Source organism: Conger conger, chromosome 5 (assembly GCF_963514075.1).
Source record: "Conger conger chromosome 5, fConCon1.1, whole genome shotgun sequence".
Taxonomy (NCBI): domain Eukaryota; kingdom Metazoa; phylum Chordata; class Actinopteri; order Anguilliformes; family Congridae; genus Conger; species Conger conger.
Window position 1 is genome coordinate 31,141,614 of NC_083764.1, and position 23,603 is coordinate 31,165,216.

Below are 23,603 nucleotides of genomic sequence, written 5' to 3' on the forward strand. Positions count from 1 at the left end.
TGCGGACAGCTGAAATTGCAAGAATTTGGGCACGGCTGTTTCGGCAACACTGCATTCTGCTCCAATTCTGCCGGCAAGTCTGTGGACGAGTGGTTGGCAGAGATGAAGGATGCTCAGGGGCAAAGTGCCCAGGGATGCTGATCCACTTGAGTGAGTGGAGGACACTTTTATTGTACATTATTATTATTTATTGTTCCCTGTGTTCTGCCCTCTACTTGGCAAGGTGTAGAGGCTTGCGTGTGCTGAAGACCCTCAAAGCTACATTGCATGCAGTCCTTGGACTGCTGGTAGGGACACCCACGGCAAAAAAAAAATCTATGCAAGTCCGGTTGCATTTCCTGTCAGTCCTTCACATTCTTCTTTGCTGGTGCATCAGCTGTAGCTTTGCAAATGAAGTGGTGATGAAAATGAGGTATATGGTAATTGACCGTTCCTAAGCTCCGCCCACTCTAGCAACTACAGTCAAAACATTCCTTCAAGACACTGCTACCCATAACGTAAACTCACCATGTTCCAAACGGAACACAGGGAAGTGGCCGCTTCCACCAGAAGTTAGTTAGATGGTAGTTTTTCTCCTGAGAAATATTGACTATCTCAGACACCAAAACACTTTGATTGATGTGAATTGGGCCAATGTTTACAGAGAAAATGACAAATAACTGCATAAGACCGAAGATCTGAACACCTATTCGCCTGCCCAGTTTGTAGTCTCTGGTTAGCAACAGCTTCCCCACCACAATGTCACAGTGGATCAGCATTACCATGTCACTGTATGCTGAAATTGATCGTGTACTGTTGTGTCAAATAAATAGCAGTGCGTTAAAATAATGAGTAAAGTGCAAATATTTTCTTATAGCTTTTATTTCAAATGTAGTGGAAACATTACACATTCAATTCCAAATCAAAGCATTAGCAAATTTTATCCAGTCTGCATTATTCTTTTACAGGAAGCAAAGAATTGGAAATATTAGGAATTAGGAAAAGGAATATTAATCTGTTCAAAAAAAATGGCAGTCGACATTTGTCTCTTCAAACTCTCTTCAAACTGTATAAACTGAAGACATTTTTCAAGATTTAACTTCACTTTAAATCACTGAACTAATATTTAGTTGCATAACCATAATGCTACTCATTAGCGTTGCATCAAGTCAACCAACTTCTGGCACCAAGAAACAGGTATTTCGGCCCAGGATGAACAAACTACATTCCATAGTTCCTGTGATTTTTTGGTTTTTGCTTCAGAAACTGCATTTTTAATGTCACCCCACAAGTTTTCAATGGGGTTGAGGTCCAGGGATTGAGCTGGCCACTCCATTACCTCAATCCTATTTTGATGGATTCAAACTGATCCATGATCCCTGGTATATGAACCCAACACCATAGTATGAAAAACATCCCCATACCATGATTTTTGTGCCACCATGCGTCACTGTCTTCACAGTGTACTTTGGTTTGAAATCAGTACCCGGGGGTCGTCTGAGATACTGTCCACAACCACTAGACCCGAAAAGAACAATTTTAAACTCATCAGTCCACAGAATGTTACACCATTTCTCTTTGGACCAATTGATCTGTTCCTTGGCAAATTTTAACCGATTCTGCACATGCCCTTTTTTCAACAATGGTGCTTTACGGGAGCTTCTTGCTGATAGCTTAGCTTCGATCAAATGTCTTCTGACTGTAACAGCACTTACAGGTAATTGTAGATTTTTCTGGAGCTGATGAATGGTTCAAACTTTGCCATTCTGGCTATTCTTCAATCTGTTTTGACAGTAGTTGCTCTTTTTCTTCTGCTTGTTGCAGGTTTTTGTTGCCATTTTAAAGCATTTGAGATCATTTTAGCTGAGCATCCTATAATTTGCGGCCCTTCTTCATATGTTTCCCCTCTCTAATCAGCTTTTTAATCAAATGACGTTGTTCCTCCGAACAACGTTTGGAATGACCCATTTTACTTAGCAATTCAGAAGGTAATAATTACAATGTGTGAAACATTTGCTTTCCATTTTCCTTAATAAAGGACAATTAATGACACCTGTTTTTTCACAGAATTAATTAATTCTCTAATTGAATTCCACACTGCTATTATTTTGAATACGCCCCTTTCAATGAATGAGTCAATTACTCAGAACAAGCAGCGTGCATGTCATGACAGTTGGGTCTGTTGTTTTTCTATTACACTACTACATCTACAAGTGAAGTAGTTGCCATGCAGAAATATCACTACTACTAATAACAGTGGTTCATAAGGTAACTGATGTTGTACTGCTATTTTCTCAAACACAACTGTATGTGACTCATACAGTTTTTATGAACAGAAGGAATTACACTTTACACACACAAAAAAACAAAGCTGATCTATAAGTAATTTTGTATTGATTTGTCATGAAATTTGCACTGTTCAGAACATAGTGAGCTATGTTACCATTAATTCAGCTACTGCAAGAAATAATAGGTTGTTGTTGGAGATCAAATACCATTTCTTCAAGCCGAGAGCCTTACATAATATTGTTGAACTCCTTGTTTGCGTGTCCAGTTACAAAGTACTTTGATAATGACAACATACATTTCAATCATGAATAAATATAATGACTTGGAAGAAATACAAAGTAAACCAAGTAACTTAAAGGTACAATAATCTGACTTATAACGGGCAAGAGAGGAATTGCAGCAACAGACACCTTTAAACCACAACACTGATTATCCCTCACCCTTCTCTGTAAACGGGCTGACATTGAAACACCATTGGCTGTGGCAATTGGAACCAATAAGCTTAAATTATTGTACGGTTATACAATGTTTTGGTACAGAGTGTTGGGCCGTCAATTGTATATTTTTAAACCCAAATTTAAGGACTATAAACACAGGCAGAGGGTGAGTCAACATGCAGTGAGCCATTTTCAATGATAGGAAGGGATTTACAATGTTTTAACACAAAAATCTTATCTATTGTCCCTTTAACATTATGGTACAACTACCTATAGCTAACATTAGCCGCTGAACATTCTTTGTGGTGAAAGGTCTGGTGAAATCCCTTCTTGGTTTTCCCATCTTGCACCGTTATTGCATTCTGTGTGTATTATGAATAAAAATGAGATTTTTTTAAATGTCACGATTGTCACAACCCTATTACGTGCTACATTAACAGTACAGGAGGCCACACCTTGTTTATATTCTAAAATTAATGTAACACAATGAATGCAATATCCTCCATGGCTTTTCCCAATTGCATGTGTTTTTAAAGGTACAATAGGTCATTTCGGACTTCTCCTACGGTCAAGAGAGGAATTGCAGCAACAAACACCCTCAAACAACAGCACTGACTTCCCACAGTCTATGAATATAAAACGTAATACAAAGCATTATTATACAGTTCAGTGTTCTTGTGCACTGTTTTGGAAAGCAGTGACAAAAGCGACAGAGCCTGCCATCTTTTTGTAGTGTTCTAGTAAGAAAATGTTTGCCAAACAGGTGACTTTATGAAATGTTGATTTTTCACCTTTCACCTTTCACCTTTCCACCGGATGTTAATGTCAAGATACACCCTTCAAATATCTATCCTCTTTGGCCTTTACCTTATCCTATAGCTCCCCCTTCAGGGATATAAACGTAACTATTCCTAGAATATTATGGGCACAAACACCCTAAAACTTCTCTACTTTTTTCCTAGATTATAAAGTATCTTACTGAAAAATAAAAGACATAAAAATGAAAGGAAACTTATAACTTTAAATTACCTAACAATGCTACCTTCTACCTTATAAGTAATATAAAATATAATTACCACCCATGCCCTAAATATAGCCGTCTCATTTTCCGCGGGATTTGATCCCTCCTCCTTGCTGTTGATGAGGTCTTTGAACAGCTGCATTGGTTTGGGAATCTGTGGCAGGATCAGGACCCCGACTTTTGAAAGACGTGACTTTGCTCCAGTCACTGGCTCCAATGCCGCAGATGTCCTTGGAGACAGCCTTCACCTGCACTTCGTACCGCGAGTGCCTGTTGTATGGGATGTGCACTGGTATGTCCGGTAAACTATATCTCTCCTGCCAGTCAGAGGACCCGCTGCTTCTGTAGTGGTACGTGTACTTCCAGCAGTCTTCGAACACGTCGGGGGGGTTGCAGTGCAGCCGCAGCATGTGGGAGGCTTCAGGTTCTTGCGTGGGTCCAGCAGGAAGGTGTTCTGTAGCGTGGAGGGACCCCGCGTCCCGTCTGTTGGCCGCCAGGTGCAGTTCATGGCTCCAAGCATGTCGTAAAAGCACTTAAACTCTTTCACCAGCTTTTCTGTATGATGAGGGATGCGCATGAACACCTCTTCGCTATCTGTCCTGTTCTTGGGCTGAGTCCGCACCGCGTACGTCACTCCGTTCTCCATATCCAGACATTCCTGGTAATGCGTAGATTCCTCCGTAAGTCGTTGGGGAATTGCAGATACACATCACTAGGCAGAGGGAGCTCGCCACTCCAGCTTGATTATAACTGTCCCGCGTTGCTCTCTCCTCAACAGCCCATAGATATCTTGTTAAGACCTGGTGTGTTAAGGCTTTTTTAACATCTAAAAGCTTTCTTACTACCACCTCAACGGTGTGTGCGAGGGGTTAACAATGCATTCCTGCCTAACCCCTCCTCTGTCAATCTCTCATCAGGCGGGCCTAGGGCCGGGTCCTCGACAAAGGGCAGAGACAAAAACAAAGAAGACATGATGCTGACAATTTAGGATTATTAATATTTAGTCTTCAGATAAAGTCCAAACTTGCAAAAAGATTGGAATGTGCAAGCTTTCTCTCACAGGCTGTCAGTCTGCCAAGTGGGTACTTCGCCTCAGGAGAAGGCCAATAGGAAACAGAACGGCACCTGCACCGATGGGGTCTGGCTAGGCCCCACAAGTAAACCATATTGACCACGCTATTTGCAGATAAGTGACCTGGAAGTCGGGCTGATTCCAGTGTCTGGTGGTGTGTCACGACTGCATATCCAACCAAACTGTCACCTGGGGGACAGCGGCTGGCAGAACTGTCAACGAAAGTCTGCATTGGGTAGGGGGGTGGAAGTGAGATCAGAATGGGGAGAGAGAACTTGATCTATAATATTTGCCTAGATTCTTTCAGTTCCCAAAGCTTCTGAAATTTGGTGGCCTAGATATATAACTTCACTCAGGCCGAACTGGAGTTTTTCTCATTTGACCTTGTGTGGCTAAGAATGTTAGCAGCTCGAGCGAGTCTTGGATGCAGCTGTCCTTATCTGGTGAGCAGATAAGAATGTCATCAACATACTGAATTAGTGTACTACGCCCTGAAGAGAATTGGAACTGTTCCAAATTCTCCTGCTGAGCAGCAGAGAATACAGCCAGTGACTCTGCATACCCTTGTGGTAGTCTAGACCAGGTATATCGTTTTGTCTTAAATATAAAAGCAAAGCAGTACTGGGAATCAATATCAACCGGTATACTGAAAAAAGCATTAGCAAAATCGATCACAGTGAAATGTTTGGCATTGCCCACGACTTGGGCCAAAATTGGTGTTGGGTTGGGAACAACCGGAGCATGGTGTTGAACAGCAGCTTGTAAATCTTGCACAAAACTCATGAGCATTTCAAGCTTTCCTTCTTTCAGGATCTTAGTTTGTCAAAATGAGCATATCTTGAAGAGAGAATACACTAGCTAATTCCAGATGAGATATGTATTATGGTGGATGGTTCCCTGCCATATATTATTAATTTAGCCAAAAACACCTTTCGGAGCTTAAGATATGACCATAATGAACATTTCAAACTTTGCCACTTTCAGGATCCAAGTTTGTCAAAATTAGTATATCTTAAAGAGAGAATACACTAGTTGCTTCCAAATGACATATGTATTATGGTGGATGGTTCCCTGCCATATATTTTAAATTTAGCCCTAAACACCTTTAGGGGCTTGAGATACGACCATAAGGATAATTTCTAGCTTTGCCACTTCCAGGATCCTAGTTTTTCAAAATGAGCATATCTTGAAGAGAGAAGAGATCTCAAATGACATGTATTATGGTGGAAGGTTTCCTGCCATATATTCTTAATTCAGCCATGTACACCTTTTGGAGCTTGATATATGACCAGAACGAACACTTAGTTCCACCTTCAGGAACTAAGTTTTTGAAACTATGCATATCTTGAAAACAGAATGCTCAAATTGCCTCCAAATGACAAATGCATGATGGTGGAAGTTTCTCAGTCATATATACACACATTAGCCATATACACCTCTAGGAGCTTGAGATATGACTATAATCAGCATTTTAGGTCTCCCCGCTTTCAGAATCCTAGTCCGTCAAAATGTGCAAATCTTGAAGAGAATACTCTTATTGCTTCCAAATTACAAATGTATGATGGTGGAAGGTTCCCTGTCATATATACACACATTAGCCATAAACACCTTTAGGAGCTCGAGACATGACCAGAATGACCATTTCAAGCTTCCCCACTTTCAGGAACCAAGTTTTAAGAGCTTGAGATATGAGTCAACTCCCATACCTCTGGTTGATTTTTCACAGAATTACCCTTTGGTTAGATTCTAGCCAATCAATCAAATCATTTGAATAGCCAGAGTAGGCTTGCTTGCAACTAACAATGCGGAAACAAAAGACATCTGTTTTTATTTGATGCTGGACTACAGTGTCTTGTGTCATCTTTGGAACTGCACTAATGACTTCATTTGAATTCAATATTAATTATCAGAGAACAACATTAAACGTTTACACTACTTGGACACTAGTATGTGTGAATTTCTTTATTTCACCATCAGTGAGGGCCTCTCCTTTCTACCCAGCAACGGAGACTTTGGGTGTGCGAGCAATCAACTTGGAAGTCAATAATTATTTTTGTTATCTTCTTGCACAAAAAATATTGCCAGATATGCAGGCTTGTTTCATTTTTATTTGTTGGGGTTATGACTGTAGCATGAGAATAGACAAAAGGCGACCTGTCCAGGGTGCATTCCTGCCTTTCGCTCAATGTATGCTGGGATAGGCTCCAGCCCCCCTGCGACCCTGTTCAGGATAAGCTGGTAAAGATAATGGATGGATGGAAGACATTCTATAGTTCCGACAAGCCTAGCCAGAATAGGGGAGTGTCCAAACTCAATCCAATTTGAATATTATAAAGAAACATTCATTCCCGAGATTTCTTCCCATCGGTAAAAATTTTTTTTGCCACTGTTTGAAGGTTTTTCTATCCTAAGGGAGTCGTTTATCTCATATGCAATTGGGGGCTGATATGTTTAATTCACTCTGTAAAGCGTCAATGTGACAGTCTTCTGTGAAAAGCGCTATACAAAATAAATTGAATTGAATTGAAACAAACCCAGGTCCATTACAGAAGAACTCTCCACATTGTAGGACATGCAAAAAATAAATGCCCGAAGTGCAATGGAGTGCAGAAAAGGATTTTGACATACTTATAGCAAGTAGTATCATGAGCCAACTGCTAGAAATAAGGTGAATGGAAATGTATGCAATATATAAAAATATATAGAGGCGCTGCAAAAGATTCCAAGAAGGGCAACCAGATTGATTCCATGTATAAAAGCTAAATGTTATGAGCAAAGACTCAAGATGCTTAATCTCTTCAAGCTTAGTAAAAGGAAACTTGATTGAGGCTTTTACATGTTTACGGTCGACCGCTGCATTCCCTTGGACCGGCCCAAAAATGGGATTGGCATTCAAGGTTCTGCCCTAGAGTGGTTTGACTCCTACCTGAAATATAGAATGTTTTCTGTCAAGGTTGGATAATTCTGCGCCTCGGCACCTCTCACTTGTGTTGTGTTGCAGGCTTCAACCTCAAGCCCACCTCCACGTCTCTTAGATTGATGACAGATTGCTCTTGTGTGGCTAGTGGTGTGCAATTGTGTGTAACATGTACTTTTACTTTCTGTTGTCAACATACTGTTGTTTATAAGTGCTTTATAATAAAGTTGACTTGACTTGAATTCATTAAAGGGTTTAACAAAACAAAACAAGGGGGCATAAATGGAAATTAGCAAAGGATAAATTTCACACAGACATGAAGTACTTTTTCACAGAGAGTGGTCACTGTGTCTTGATATGGTGCTCGATACTATTTAGCTTTTAGGCAAACTAAGCAGTAGGAACACTTTAGTGGTAGGAAAAGGCAAGCATTACTGAACTGAATGGCCTGTTCCTGTCATTATGTCAAAGTGTTACACACTTGTCTTGTATCTTTTAGCTTATAAAGTAGACTACAAATGATTCCAAAGCACATACTCCATGCCCTTTCTATTTATAAATAATTTGTGTAATCTTGTAAACCTGAACTTTGAAACAGCTGACAGTCATTTGTCTCAATACTTATGCTGATTTATAATGACTGGGAACAGGGGCACTTGGTTTATTGCTTGGCATTGTTGAAATATAGATCAAAACAAAAATAAATAACATGAAATAAATGCGAACATTGTGAATTTCGCCTCATAGTCAGTGTTTTATTACATCGTATTAGTACAGAGGAACAACAATTCCCAATAATCCCAACAAGGTCCCAATAATTTTGTATTTAACTGTTCATCACTTCAAATAAATGTCACCATTTAAGAAATTACACATGGTAAACATAACTGGTAACAGTTCCCTGTTTTATTGAAATGCATCAGTCAGGTTAATATGAGATTTCCCACATAAAAGGAGCAGTGGCCAGTCCCATCAATTTGACCTTTCTCCTTAAATATTTCTGTGCAATAAAGAATCTATATCACCAGTAGCAGGTTGTCCTCTTTAACCACTACAATCTTTCAAATACAAGAGATTGAAATGGGAAAAAAAAAATCTAGCATTCCAATAAAAGTGACATGCAAAACTGTACACATTCTTACAATAAAATAAAAAAAAACTCAATATATGGTATTAAAAAGGAAGTAACATATAAGTCCGCTCAAACATCACTAAAATGCAAATGTTTTACATTTGCTTTTGTTTTTCAGTTTACTGCCAAAGAGCTGTATTACACCCTTCACAACTCCAATTGTTTTCAACCAAGACACCAATCTGTCCCAATTTTGCAAGTTTTAAAATCTCCCTATCCACATGTAGCCAATGTCTTGTATAGTGTACTGTGAATGTCTTTTTTTTGTAGTGGCTACTGAGATTCTCTTATATAATCATTGGTTGTGACATTCCTGAGTTGGTTTCCTAGCTGAAATCCTGTCAAAGCTCCACTGCTGTAAATGTGTCTATACATATAGATACAGACATACTTATACACTCCTTTGCTTATAAACTGTGGCCCAGCTCAAATGCATACATTTCAAACTTTAATCAAGAGCACAGACAAGTCAGATTTTTGTTTTGAGCACTGAAACATATGCATTGCTTTTATATATGAATATGCTCAAGCTATGGTAAGTTCTCAGAGCAGTAACAGCTGAGAAGTTGGGTCCAAATTTGAAAAAGTGACAAATGTTCTCTATGAGGAGGACAATTGACAGCAGCTGATCGTTTTATACACTTCAACACATCCACTGAACTGACACACAAGGAATTATAAAAAATGGATTCCTATTCAATTTCAATTGTTTATCTCAAACTAATTTAATAAACTATTTCTAAGATGAGTGATGGATTTTCATCTCACCAAGATGTCACTCCTTAGCTGAACATGAAGAAAATGAGGGGATATTTTGTTGGAGGGAAACTTTAAGCAAATGAAGGCAGTTATGAAACCAAACATTTTATCAAGCATGTACATTTAAAATAATGTTTGTGTACAAAGCCTTTGAGTTAATGTCCCAAACCATGTTTAGTTTTCCCCATGTGTGGTTGGTCCATTATATTTCAGCTGTAACAAATAGCCCTGCGCTACCTTGTCTTGCCCATGAATTCTAAGGAATGATACTATTTCAAAGAAGAATATTCATTTTGCATATTACGTTATATTCTTGACTTAAGCCTGACCCAGAGACACATTCTACTCTATAATCTCATTAGAAGAAGCCATTGAAAAACAAGATGTTTGGCATAAGTGTTTAGTTCTAAAAGAGTTGGTTCCCTTTCCTGGTTTTACTTTCCTCTCTCAAAATCAGAATGTTTGAATTTTCAACAAGGCAAACATTCAGTTGCACAAATGTAGTCTTTTTACACAAAAAGTCTCTTAAAATAGTCTCTTCAATTCACTTGAATGCAATGCTTGGTATACCTGCCTCCCCATTAAAAATATCTTTGGAAATGGAGCATTATTGCTTCAGTGAGAGTAAGGGACCACAGAGGGATGGAGGCAAGGAATGCACAGCAAGGCTCCTCTGTGAGTGTATGTATGCATATGTCTGTAATTATCAGCATTATGTTAGAGAATTTAGTTTGTGTGTGTTTGTGTGTGCGTGTTTGTGTGTCTGTGTGTGTGTGCGTGTGTGTGTGTGTGTGTGTGTGTGTGTGTACGTACGCAAACAGCATGGGTTTTGACCACCCAGTTCAGCAAAATAAAAAATAAAAAAGTAACAATTCAGGTTCCTAAATGTCTGATAAATAAAAATATAAACTTACAAATAATGATACAAATAACCAGAGCTTAAAATGGCATTTGCTTGTATATGCACAAGGGAGCAATATTTGCTTTAGAAATCATGTTTAAAAGGTACACTTTGCTCTTGTAGTCATACTAATTTTACCTTATAGCAATTATACTACTTATAGTAATTGATATATATTATACTCTCATTTAAGCCTATGTACATTATAGAAGTGGGCATCTGTTCTTACTGGACAGCTGATATACAGACTGCTTTGTTTTCCTGTTTTTTGTCGTTTTCAACAATTCACAGTACACTCACCAACATTTACAAAAGCCAAATTAGGGGGAAAAAAAAAACAACAGAAACAATCCTCTTGCACTGGTTTTGTTTGGATATATTGCTATGTATTTCCATACTCTGAACTTATAAGCTCTGAAGTTCATAATTTTCTCATGTTAGTTGGGAAGTGACGGGGAACTTTACTAATATCCACAATAAACTAATAAAATAAGGTAAGGAAAAGATCAAGATACTCCTTTTCTCTCTCACTTCCCCTTCTCTTAAAGTGAGGGAAACCCTTCTAATACAAAATTTAAATATATTGCAAATGCAATCATGTTTTTTCTCTTGTGATATGTGACAATGTGGTGACTGAAGTGGATATGGCCCACTTGCAGTCCTATCAATGTGAAATGACTCCTGAGAGTTTTTCTTCGTCAGCTGTCCCACTCAATCTTGGGCAAATTTTGGGGGCAATTTTTTTCTTTTTTTAGACACAAGCACATACATACATTTCCTGTTCCTGTTTGCGGAATGGTGGAGAAGATTACGCATCATTCTTTTCCCCACTTTTAAGAATCTCCTTTCAATGCAATTTTTTCAGCTTTCAAAGCTCTCCAATGGTGACGAAAGGGGTTCGCCTGTAGTTCCAGATGTGCTGATGTGGGCAGGGCTTCATGAGAGGGGGTGGTTTGGCCAGCAGCTCACATCTCCCAGCCCATGCGATCCGTGCTCTCCAGGGAAAGGGACTTGGTCTTGTGCGGAGAGGCAGGGCTCGGGGGGCTGCTCAGGTTGGAGCTGTTGGATGCTGTGGAGTGCCGGGGGGAGTCAGAGTCCTGCACAGGGGAAAATGCACAGGGATGTAATCACTCACTTACTGGTTCTGACCAGGGATAATTAATAGGGACAGAGAGTCATGACATCACCTCACAGACAGAAAAAAGTGAAGGGTCGACCAATCCAAACTTTGGCCAAAATTTGGACAATAGTGCTGATGAGATTTGTAGATACTTTCTCGCAATACAATGCATAAACATGTGCAGACATGGTCAAGAGGTTCAGTTGGTTCAGAGGTTAAGAAATGTGATCTAAGTCACTTCGTCTGTAGAATGTATTGGAATGCCTTGGGGTCATTTTTGGCTTTATCTTGTTGCTAAGGCAAAATACATTTTTGGTGGTGAAGTGTTTTTTTCTTTGACTTCATGCTCCCAGATAGACGCTGGTTGCAAATGAGACTGGGAAAGGGGAAGCTTCATATTTTTAATAACCTACAGTGTTCTGCTTAGTAATGAAATGGGACTAAATATCTTGTTGCCTCCTCTCATTGTTTGGTTGCAGGAGCACTGAATGTTTGAGTCAAGCAGTCTCATGGCGCTGGCACCATGGCCACTAGGGGGCAACCGAGAAGGGGTTAATTCAATAGAACGTTGCTAGAAATAGAGTATTTCATTACTAAATCACCCCACCACTCCACAGTTGTCACCCCATCATCCAGATGGAACTGGACTGGAAGTCATTTAGCCCTTTAAAAAAAATGTTATAGACCAGAAGAAGATTCAGGTCCTTATGAAGTTGTAGGAATGTTGTCACCCGTAGCTTACCGTGTTCGAGTCTCAAAACCCATTCAAACTCCAGCTTATAAATGGGTCCCCATTCAAATCAAATCAAACCATATAAACCTTCACCCGCAACTCGTGGGACGCAAAATAAAGTCCAGCCACAAGCACTCCTGTCTTTTCTCATATCCGTGCACCCTTGGCCTGATTAGTCCCAGGGTAATCAACCCCGGAATCATCCTCAGACGGAGCACCAGATGTAGGGGAAATAATTACTTATTAAACTGTGATTGTATTGTTCACTGCTATAGCACTGTATGAAAGATGCCATGTAGATGCCATTCATAACAGTATTTCATATTTTATTTATTGCTTTCTTGTTAAATTATTAGTATTAATGTTATTATTAGTATTGGTATTATTACTATAATTTTGTTTATTTGTAAAGCATTTTAGATTACTATAGCACTGTATAAAAGATGCCATCCACATGACATTACACATTCCATCTGTTGTATTTCATTCTCAAGAAATGTTTTTCCCCATAACTGACCTGTTGAAATATCTTGATACAGATACTTGTGTCTAACAAACTATTGTCCAAACTATTAGTTTAAGGCACCGGATTTCATTAGCGAACCATCTACCGCATTTCACATAATAAAAGCAATACATTCCTTTTTTTTGGTAGCAGTCTTGATTTCATGCAGATTAGACTACTTGGTGGGGAATTAACAGGGCAGTGCTGCAAAAGAGCATGAATGCTCTTTCGATTCGTTCAGTCAAAAGAATGAATCTTTTGAAGTAATCACTTTGTTCACTTGATTCAGTAAGACCTGGGCGCATAGGACCCCCCTGACTGGCAAACAGCGCTTGTGGTTCATAGCTCATTGAGTAGGCTTGCGAATTGCCAGCAAGTGAAGTGTTTGCATTTTGGGTTTATAATGTCCTGCAACATCACATTATTGAATGCTTTTGCACAGTTATGTTTAAAACCATGGTTGGTTGGCGAGATTGAGATTCTCATTCATTGGCACAACGAAACTTGAAATCATTAAAATGTGTGCAATTCCCACTTAATTTGCCCCTGAAAGCATGCAATACTCATTGATGGCAATTATGCCAATTAAGAAAAAATCCCTTGATGTTACAACGAACATGTATTTCAGGTGCTGGACATCGTATAATGTAATTACTTTACCCCTCTATATTAATAAGATATATTCATCAAATGTATTAAATGAAATAAAATAATATTTAATCCCCCCACCATCCCTTAAAAATTCTTAAAGTACATATTTAACCTGAAAAATCCACAAATAGCTCACTCTTTAAAATGTAAAATAAAATGAATTGTATAAGTTGGTTTAATAGTGTGGAGAGCAGGCTTTAATGTTCACGAACTGAAACACACACAGTTCCCCGACCGATTAGTTCACAAACACTTCGTTCGTTCAGTGTGAGAGCTTGAGGACTGTTAGCAGCTAATGTGCTTGCATTTTGGGCTTGCAATGTTATGTCTTGCAACATGGAGTCAATTAAGCTTTTTTACAATGCGATTATGTTTAAAAACATTGTTGGTTGGAGAGTTGGTGATCTCCTTGGGGAGTAGACTAGGCTTTATCGATCACAAACTGTAACACCGCTCCCCCGAACGACTCGTTTACTACGACTCTGTGTTCTATCCCTAGCCAGTTCCGAACCCACTCTGAAATTCATACCGTGCTCATTTTAATAATGAGTTTGTCATGCGGTACTTTATCAAATGCTTTTTGGAAATTGAAATATACAATATTATAAGCCCTGCAAACAACACTTGGTTGTCTCCTCAAAGAACACCAAAACATTTGTCAGACATGACCCACCATTACGAAAACTATGTTGGCTATCCCTTATAATGTTATTTGGTTATGTTATTTTCCAAGAAATAAATCCAGTTTGTCTCTAATGATGGATTCCAGTATTTTACATGTGATGCATAGTTAGTTATAGTTTTCTAGATCGGTACGGCCCCCTTCCTTATTATATTACCTTGTTTCCAGTCATCCGGTATTTCTTCAGTTTCTAAAGACTGTTTAAAAATGATCTCACTCATTTTACTCTCTTTGAGTAGCCTTGGGAATATGCCATCGGGGCCTGCCGCCTTATTTGTCTTTAGTTTATGTAATTTATGTATTTATGTAGTATTTAACCCCTAGCTTAATACTGCCTAAGACATTCTGAGTATTGAGTATGCCTTCCAGCAAACTAACCTCCTCCCTGGTAAAACTCACAACAAAATAGCCATTTAAGGCATCAGCAATATCGTTATTCTTATATAGTTATATTATTCTCCTTTGTTATTCTTAAAGCACTTAACCTCCTCTTTAGCTTTCCTTTTCCTCCTACAGTATTTAAAGAGCATTTGCGATTGCATTTTGCATTATCTGAAATTTGCCTTTCAAATATCATTTTGGCTAACCTTAGTTCTTTTTTTAACCTTAGCACGCATTTTACAATATTCAGCTTTATTACTCAGTGCTGTCCTTTTTATATATCTTATATAGATATCTTCAAGCCTTCATAGTGTGGAGAGCAGGCTTTATTTCTGCTCAAGACCTTCAAGCGCAAACTGAAGACGCACCTCTTCAAGCAGCACCTCTCCCCATCCCTCCCTACCTCTTTGTGAACCTTAATTGTTGTCTTTGTGATTTACTTTGTGTTTCGGTATTTTTAGTTGGCTAGGTAAGCAGTATTTGGATAGTTAAGTTTGGTCACTTTTGCTTTGTTGTTTGTTTGTTTAAAAAAAGAAAAAGGCAGGCCCTGGTCCTTATCTTTGTTGTACGGGTAGCAATTGAAATTGTACTTCCCTCTAGGGTCTTTCAGCGCACTTATCCCTGGTTATGGGTATGCACTTTGTTGTACGTCGCTCTGGATAAGAGCATCTGCCAAATGCCAATAATGTAATGTAATGTAATGTAATATAGTTTATTATTTTTTGGCAAACTCTTACGTATAGCTTTATTCATCCACTGTGGAGACGGCGCATCAAGTATAAACGTTTTGAACCTGCCCCACTCTACATTCACTGACCTGCAATCAAGAACTTGCTCCCAGTCTACATTGCTTAAATGTGAACACATTTTTTCTTTTTTAAGTTGGCACACCTAAAATGAAAAATCCTGGACATCAAATACATACATCAAAACTTATTGTGGAATGGTCACTTGTCCCAAGTCGTTCCATTATCGTTATATTGCAAATTCTGTCTGAATAATTACATATCACCAGATTTAAAATCAATTGCCCTCTTGAAGGCTATTGTGTCAAAAAAAAGGTCATTTATAACATCCACCTCACTTTTTCCTGTCCAGTCACCAAATTCCAGTTAATATTTTGGTAACTGAAGTCTCCGATGATAATTGTCTCAACCCCCTGAAAAGCTTGTTTTATATTTTTAAAGAGCATTGTATTCACACTATTGTCTGAGGATGGCAGTCAGTAACACACACCTAAGATAAGACCCTCTTCTTAATCCAAATATCCTCACTAGGCATGAGCTTATGTAAGATTTTCTCTCCACACCCCCACCTCTCTGACAGGATCTGCCCTTCCATATAAGTTCATACCCCTCTATATTACATTAATTCCCATCTTCATCCCCAAGCCAAAAAATGGCCTAAATTATGGAATCCGTGACCCGTGTGAGTTTGGTGACATGTCTTTGGATTGCACAAGGCAACCGGAGTGTCATTTAGGATAGGCTAGCAAAAACATAAGGTTTGATGTAGGTTACAGCTAATACAAACACTCTACAACTTGAATCAGTGCAGATCACAAGAACAAAACATAAAAAATAAAAAAAATGGATAAACAAAAAAACTCTTTGCTCACAACCCCCGGTCTTAACTTAAGTAGCAAGTTATAGTCAAGTGGTTATCGCAACATCATCAGCCTTGACAAATAGCACAGAGAAGGGCAGCTGTTTCACGACATTGAAGCCAAGTTCTGATGTGCTGTGAGTCAAAATGGGCATTGTGCCATTATGCATTTATGCATCTTATCCTGCCAAAAATGACCTGCAATCAGCTTGTTGCGAGCCACCTGAAAAAAACATTTTCCAATGGTTTTTTGGCACTAAAAGCTGCGTGGTGTCTTCACCACGCCTGTAACGTCTTAACCAGGAGGCATGGTCCTCAAGATTGCCCTGCTTCCTTCCTGCAAACCGAGCCCAGCGGCCACACTCACCCTGGGGCAGTTCACAGTGGAGCAGTTCTCCATGCAAATTTACTTTCATTTTCATTCAAGCTGATGTTGCAGGGATACAGCATCGCTAAAATGCGCCAACTTTTCCCCATGTTATCTATATATATATATATATATATATATTCAGTATAAAGTAGGCTGGCATGTTTTATTTGCATGACCATGGTGTGGCCAAATCCAATATATGTTTAATCATAAAATGCTTATGTTTTTCCCTCCATAGAGTTGCAAAATAAATTATCCCATAATAACCATAAAACCATGAAACTGATATTTCCTCAAACTATAATCCCTCACCTCTCGGTCAAATTGAGAGAGAGGTGCATCACTGCCGCCGTCAATCCCCCCTCCAGATGACAGGGACCCTTCAGAGGGCGAGGTCATCGCCTGCCGTCTGGACCCGTAGCTCCCACCTGAAAACTCCCGCCGGAGGGCACTGCCATTCTGTGAAGTCCCTGTGTGGAAGAAGAGATGGTGTTCATTAGAGGATCTTTCACTGGGATGGTAGGTATGCAATTCACTAAGATATATGTTGGCTTTATATAAAAATACAATGAAGGCTACATCATCCCCACGTCATATACAGCTGGCAAGCGGTGTACCTTCCAGTCCAGAATTATTGGTACCCTTGATAAAGATGCACAAAAAGACTCGAAAACAGATAACACCATCACTGATGCATTTTATGGAAAATATTGCACTTCATTCATGAGTCAAGGAAATCAAACAAAAGCATACCTTTTTACAATAATACAGTTATTTAGAAAAAGGTTTCACAATTATTGGCAGCCCTATGATTTTGTACATGAATTCTTTGAATTTTGTACTTGAATTCTTCTTTATAATGATTGGCAAAGGCCGAAAAAGACAGGAAATTCACACAAGCACCAAGACCATTATCTTGACCTATGGACTGACAAGGCTTCCAACACAGAATGCATTAATACCTGCTATGGATACTGCAACTATGGTGAACTACTTCAAACAACATGTACCACTGGGCAGGCTGCTGAGGATTCAATCAAATATTCTCTTTGAATCAACAACAAAATAGATTATTTTCAGAAAAACACAGGAGTTGAGAGAATTTCTAGAAATCAATTATGTAAATATCTTGTTGCTATATGTACGTAAAATGTAGCAATTATGTGTCTTGTTGTTTGAAGTAATTCATGCTCTGTAAAAGAAACTAAAAGAGGTAATCACTGCCAAATTACATAAGTACATAGTGTGTATCTGAATGAACAGAGCAGTAAATAACCCAGCTGTTGGAAATTTAGCAAGCTAATTAGGACAATAACTATGAGCAAAGATTTTTTCTGAGCTTACATGTTAGCTCTGGCTTCCTGGTCTATGTGCTGGTCGATAACTAGCCAGTGTTAGTCGTACGACTGTGTTAGTCGTACCTTGTTGCATAGCTAGCTATTAACATTAATTAAGAAGCTAACTGCCATCTTGAAAGCGGTCAGAAATAATGTGTCCCATTAGCAGGGAAATGCATACTCCTTAACACCACTCCTCCATTGCTTTCCCTGAAGACCAATCTTTGTGGACTCCCTCCCTCTACTGTCCCATTTTCGAAGTGTACGACCAAAGCAGCTACAACTCCGCCCTCCTCCACTCCCCCTGAGTGTTCAGCAGCAGTCTTTGGCACTGACCAGATCCAGAATGCAGAGATGGCAGTGAACTTGAATTTCCCCAATTCTGCAAAAATATTTAACCAAAATGTTGTGTCGTTATTATCATACGTATCATCCTACCCAGATTGTGAAACGTCAATTTGTGGTTCATATGTGACAAACAAATTCGGCAATGTAAAACAGGGAAGCAGGTTTGTTTTTCAATGTGAACACTCGTGATAACTCACATATGATGCGCCATATAGGATAGGCTACGTTCCACTAATCATGTTTACGAGATGCAACTGACAATAGCCAAGAACATAAACTATTACAGTACATGGTGTTCAGATTGGACACTCTTTGTACAGATTTTTAGTTTGATCCAATGTTGCTGGTTACATATTATTTAAGTGTCTCAAGGCGAACCATAATGTCAGGTTCCTGTTTTTACAGGCTTCTGTATCCAACTTGTACTTGAAACTTACAAGCGATTTTGTAGCTTTAAATGGGCTGACCACATGTATGATCTGTAATTGGTTATGGGAATATATGTGGGCTCGGCAAAAAATAACAATTATGACAGGGCTATTTCTTCAACACAGGACGCTGACTTTGATGACGCCGAAGCCGAAAAGCTTGTCCAAATTTTCTTCACTCCCACTCGTTCACTTCTTTGCACCACTCGTTCAATCTACTCCTTTGCTCCACATTCTTCCACTGGAGTGGAGGAGTGGAGTTAAGGAGGGTGGAAATGTGTTCTGTGATGAAAAATGTTTACCTCAAAAGAAGTGAATAGCCTATGCTTCTGTATGTTATTTTATTGTGCTTTACAGTTGGTCTTCTCGCACATGGCATCGCCCCTCCCCCTGCCAGAGAATAATTATCACCTAATTTCAATGTGAATGAGAGGGGCCGGAATTCGTGCTGAGTGCACTTCACATATTAATGAGTAAAGATGAAGAAATCACAGTGATCTTGTTCATCTAATTTAAAACATTTAAAAACAATTAAAATTATGTGCCAATAGGTGTAGGGAAGTCCAGATTCGAAGGTTTCTTTCAATGTGTTCATTGAATCTGTATGGTAAAATCTCACAAAGTTAATCATCCAAATAGAAATGAAGGTTGGTCTGATCTTGTCAATGGGGGGGGGGGGGGTGTTGTGCATATGGACATGGCATGGGACATTTTCTTGAGGCAATACGTCTCGGCTGTATGTTAAATCCATGAAATATGCTGCAAATCTGATTGAGTGAAAGGAAAAAATGATGTGTGTGTGCTTGGGTGTATGCATGCATGCACATGTGTGTGCACAGGTGAGAGAGCAAATAAGAGATAAAAGTAATGTGACAAGCAGTGAAGTCCCCTTTTTGGAACATATTTACCATGACCTGGTTGGTTTTCACTGAGAGCTTCCACCCTTTCCTTACTCCCGGGTCAAACTGACCCAAAGATTAGATCAGGGACGTACATTTGCAGGGGAGGTGTAGCATGGCTACTCAGTGAAAATTTACATAATATAAAATGATCTTTAACATGTTTTTCACAGACAATAAGCCTAGGCCATGGAGTAAGATTTTGAATATAATTTTTCTTTTATTAAAATGTATTATTAATCTAATTCATCAAATAGGCCCTAGTCCTACCTACTCTTAGCACTTGAAATTATACTTCCTTCTAGGGTCTTTCAGCGCACTTATTCCCGGTGATATATATATACTTTGTTGTACATTACTCCGCATAAAAGAGTCTGCCTCATGCCAATAATGTAATGTAATGAAATTTAAAACAAACACCACATGAGCATTAAGGGGTGATGCACTTTTGTTTGGTATTCTGAGTGCTGAAGGTTAAACAAGGGTGTTCATTGATAAAACTGCTGGATTTGGAAATGAACCATATTCCACCTTAAATTTCACTTCCCCAATCAAATAGTTTCCTTTGTTTCCTTCTTCCCAATTACAGGCGTTTTTGGTTCAAACTGGAATGGTTTAGGTCAGGAGACTTTCATTCCCATTTAGAATAGGGAGCTGAGTATGTGGTGATGTTGAAACTGTAGGAACGCAGTTACTCACGTATGCCAAGCCCACTGCTGGCACTCATGGAGCGGCCGGGCTCACCATGGGACTTGGTGATGGAGGGGATGCTCACAGACCCACTGAACACAGTTCGGCTCTCCTGGGGACGCATGCTCTATGGATTAGGTGCAAGTGGCACACCACAGCAGAGGGAGACAAAAAAAAGGAGGGGAGGGGGATATTAAGGCAAGTAGCTTTTTCTAAAATAAGAGAAAATGAAACCGAATCTAGCAAATGAACCATAAACAGATAATAATTCTATCATTATGCTACTGGGACTGTATATGATGTCATAGTTACCTTATATGTTGGAAGGCAAAGTGTTTTTGTATGCTTTTACAGCTGATGGCTGTTCATTTCTACTAACCTGTGTGGCAGCCAGCAGAGACTAGTGAGGGGTGCCCATATTGGGACTTAATGCTCAACAAGCTAAGAGAATCACAGCACACCTGAGGGGAATCCTAGGTCTGAGTGGACAGCCTACAAAAGGAGCCCCGACAGAATACCGCAAGGCCAACACTAGGAAGAGTCCTCTTCCATTTCGCTATTATTGAGGCCACTGTGTTCCAGATTTTCAAATATTTCCAACCCCCAGACTTCACCAGTATCTGTTTCTGCCAATGTCAGGAAGAGATGGCAGACACGTGAATCCTTTGATTCACGTGATGCCCATTATCACAATTTCCCCCACTGCAGACGGAGAGAATGATGTGTAGTTTATATTGGACAAATTGGTAGATATCCTGAAGACACTATTTTCTGTGTGTACAGGTAACTGAAAAGAGATATAAAATATACCTGCAACTTTACAATCATTTCAAATTAGACTGGTGAATGGTGAGGGTGGTTGAGCAGTGTGATGCCCATGTGCAGCAAATACCACCCTGTGTGGGACATGCATACACCCTTACCAGAGGCAGGTCTTTGAGGATTTGGATGCCATCGCCAGGCCCCATGTGAACCACATGGTTAAAGTTGGTTGGGTTTGAAATGAGCTTGTTCCTCATCTCTGGGTCCCTCAGCATTTCTCTGCAAATCGGAACAGCCACATGGCAATCAAAGACAATTAAGATCAGAGACAATACCCAAATTAATGGTCTAGATATCTGTGGCCTACACCACGTATATACAGTGGGGCAAAAAAGTATTTAGTCAGCCACCTATTGTGCAAGTTCTCCCACTTAAAAAGATGATGCCTGTAATTTTCATCATAGGTATACCTCAACTATGAGAGACAAAATGAGAAAAAAAAAATCCAGAAAATCACACTGATTTTTAAAGAATTTATTTGCAAATTATGGTGGAAAATAAGTATTTGGTCAATAACGATACTTTGTTATATACCCTTTGTTGGCAATGACAGAGGTCAAACGTTTTCTGTAAGTCTTCCCAAGGTTTTCACACACTGTTGCTGGTATTTTGGCCCATTCCTCCATGCAGATCTCCTCTAGAGCAGTGATGTTTTGGGGCTGTCGCTGGGCAACACGGACTTTCAACTCCCTCCAAAGATTTTCTATGGGGTTGAGATCTGGAGACTGGCTAGGCCACTCCAGGACCTTGAAATGCTTCTTACGAAGCCACTCCTTCGTTGCCCGGGCGGTGTGTTTGGGATCATTGTCATGCTGAAAGACCCAGCCACGTTTCATCTTCAATGCCCTTGCTGATGGAAGGAGGTTTTCACTCAAAATCTCACAATACATGGCCCCATTCATTCTTTCTTTTACACGGATCAGTTGTCCTGGTCCCTTTGCAGAAAAACAGCCTCAAAGCATGATGTTTCCACCCCCAGCATTCTTTCTCCTCCAAACACGACAAGTTGAGTTTTTACCAAAAAGTTATATTTTGGTTTCATCTGACCATATGACATTCTCCCAATCCTCTTCTGGATCATCCAAATGCTCTCTAGCAAACTTCACACGGGCCTGGACATGTACTGGCTTAAGCAGAGGGACACGTCTGGCACTGCAGGATTTGAGTCCCTGGCGGCGTAGTGTGTTACTGATGGTAGCCTTTGTTACTTTGGTCCCAGCTCTCTGCAGGTCATTCACTAGGTCCCCCCGTGTGGTTCTGGGATTTTTGCTCACTGTTCTTGTGATCATTTTGACCCCACGGGGTGAGATCTTGCGTGGAGCCCCAGATCGAGGGAGATTATCAGTGGTCTTGTATGTCTTCCACAGTTGATTTCTTCACACCAAGCTGCTTACCTATTGCAGATTCAGGCTTCACAGCCTGGTGCAGGTCTACAATTTTGTTTCTGGTGTCCTTTGACAGCTCTTTGGTCTTGGCCATAGTGGAGTTTGGAGTGTGACTGTTTGAGGTTGTGGACAGGTGTCTTTCATACTGATAACGAGTTCAAACAGGTGCCATTAATACAGGTAACGAGTGGAGGACAGAGGAGCCTCTTCAAGAAGAAGTTACAGGTCTGTGAGAGCCAGAAATCTTGCTTGTTTGTAGGTGACCAAATACTTATTTTACCGAGGAATTTACGAATTAATTCATTAAAAATCCTACAGTGTGATTTCCTGGATTCTTTCCCCCCATTCTGTCTATCACAGTTGAAGTGTACCTATGATGAAAATAGGTACACAGGCCTCTCTCATCTTTTTAAGTGGGAGAACTTGCACAATTGGTGGCTGACTAAATACTTTTTTGCCCCACTGTATCCATGATATCCACATATGTAACAAGCTGTCTCTATGTCCAACTGCCTAAAAAGACGTTTAGAAGACCTAGATCTCTTTGCCATCTTATCAGGTTTAAAACAAAATCATGATAAATGTACCATATTACGAATTTGGTCTTTAAAAAATACAACCTTTACATTACCGTGCACTCTGCCAATTAGATGGACAGATGGTGATATTGATCTGTTAGGAATTCACATTCCAAAGAACTTGAGTGAGCTCTCAATAATAAACTGTTTAAACTATTGTATAGAAATTTATCCACCAAAGACATTTTATATTACACAATCTCCAGTATGTAGATTATACCAAGATGAAACAGAATTTGGTACTGTCCCATAGTGAGCCTTTTCTGGACTCAAATTCAAATGTGTCTGAAAAGGATGTACAGACTGTTCTGCTTGGGGATTAAAAAAGGGGCATTTTAAATCAATTGTAAACATCACAGCAGAGGGAAATCTCAGGGAAATTATAAATATAGTTAGTACGGTTCAAGGTGGGAAAAAAACAGACAGGCTGAGGATTGGTGACAAAAAAATAATAATAATAAAGACAAAGGGAAGAAAGAAATAAAATGAGAAGAAAAGAGATAGGAAATCCTTTCGTCAGAATGAATGAATTGCACTAAAGAAAGCACTAAAACTGTAAATA

General features: G+C 39.5%; 1 protein-coding gene across 2 annotated transcripts in view; it reads right to left on the reverse strand.

The window, feature by feature from the left end:
- Nucleotides 1–8,449: 8,449 nt before the first annotated feature.
- LOC133128378 (serine/threonine-protein kinase MRCK alpha-like) overlaps nucleotides 8,450–23,603 on the reverse strand; it is a 159,555-nt gene continuing 144,401 nt past the window's right edge. For both annotated transcript variants that reach the window (XM_061241830.1, XM_061241828.1), the window contains 4 exons: nucleotides 21,180–21,297; nucleotides 20,266–20,383; nucleotides 16,867–17,024; nucleotides 8,450–11,604 (listed from right to left, as the gene is read on the reverse strand). In XM_061241830.1, the coding sequence (XP_061097814.1) occupies nucleotides 11,473–11,604; nucleotides 16,867–17,024; nucleotides 20,266–20,383; nucleotides 21,180–21,297 (526 nt within the window). In that variant the 3' untranslated portion in view covers nucleotides 8,450–11,472. The remainder of the gene's footprint in view (nucleotides 11,605–16,866; nucleotides 17,025–20,265; nucleotides 20,384–21,179; nucleotides 21,298–23,603) is intronic.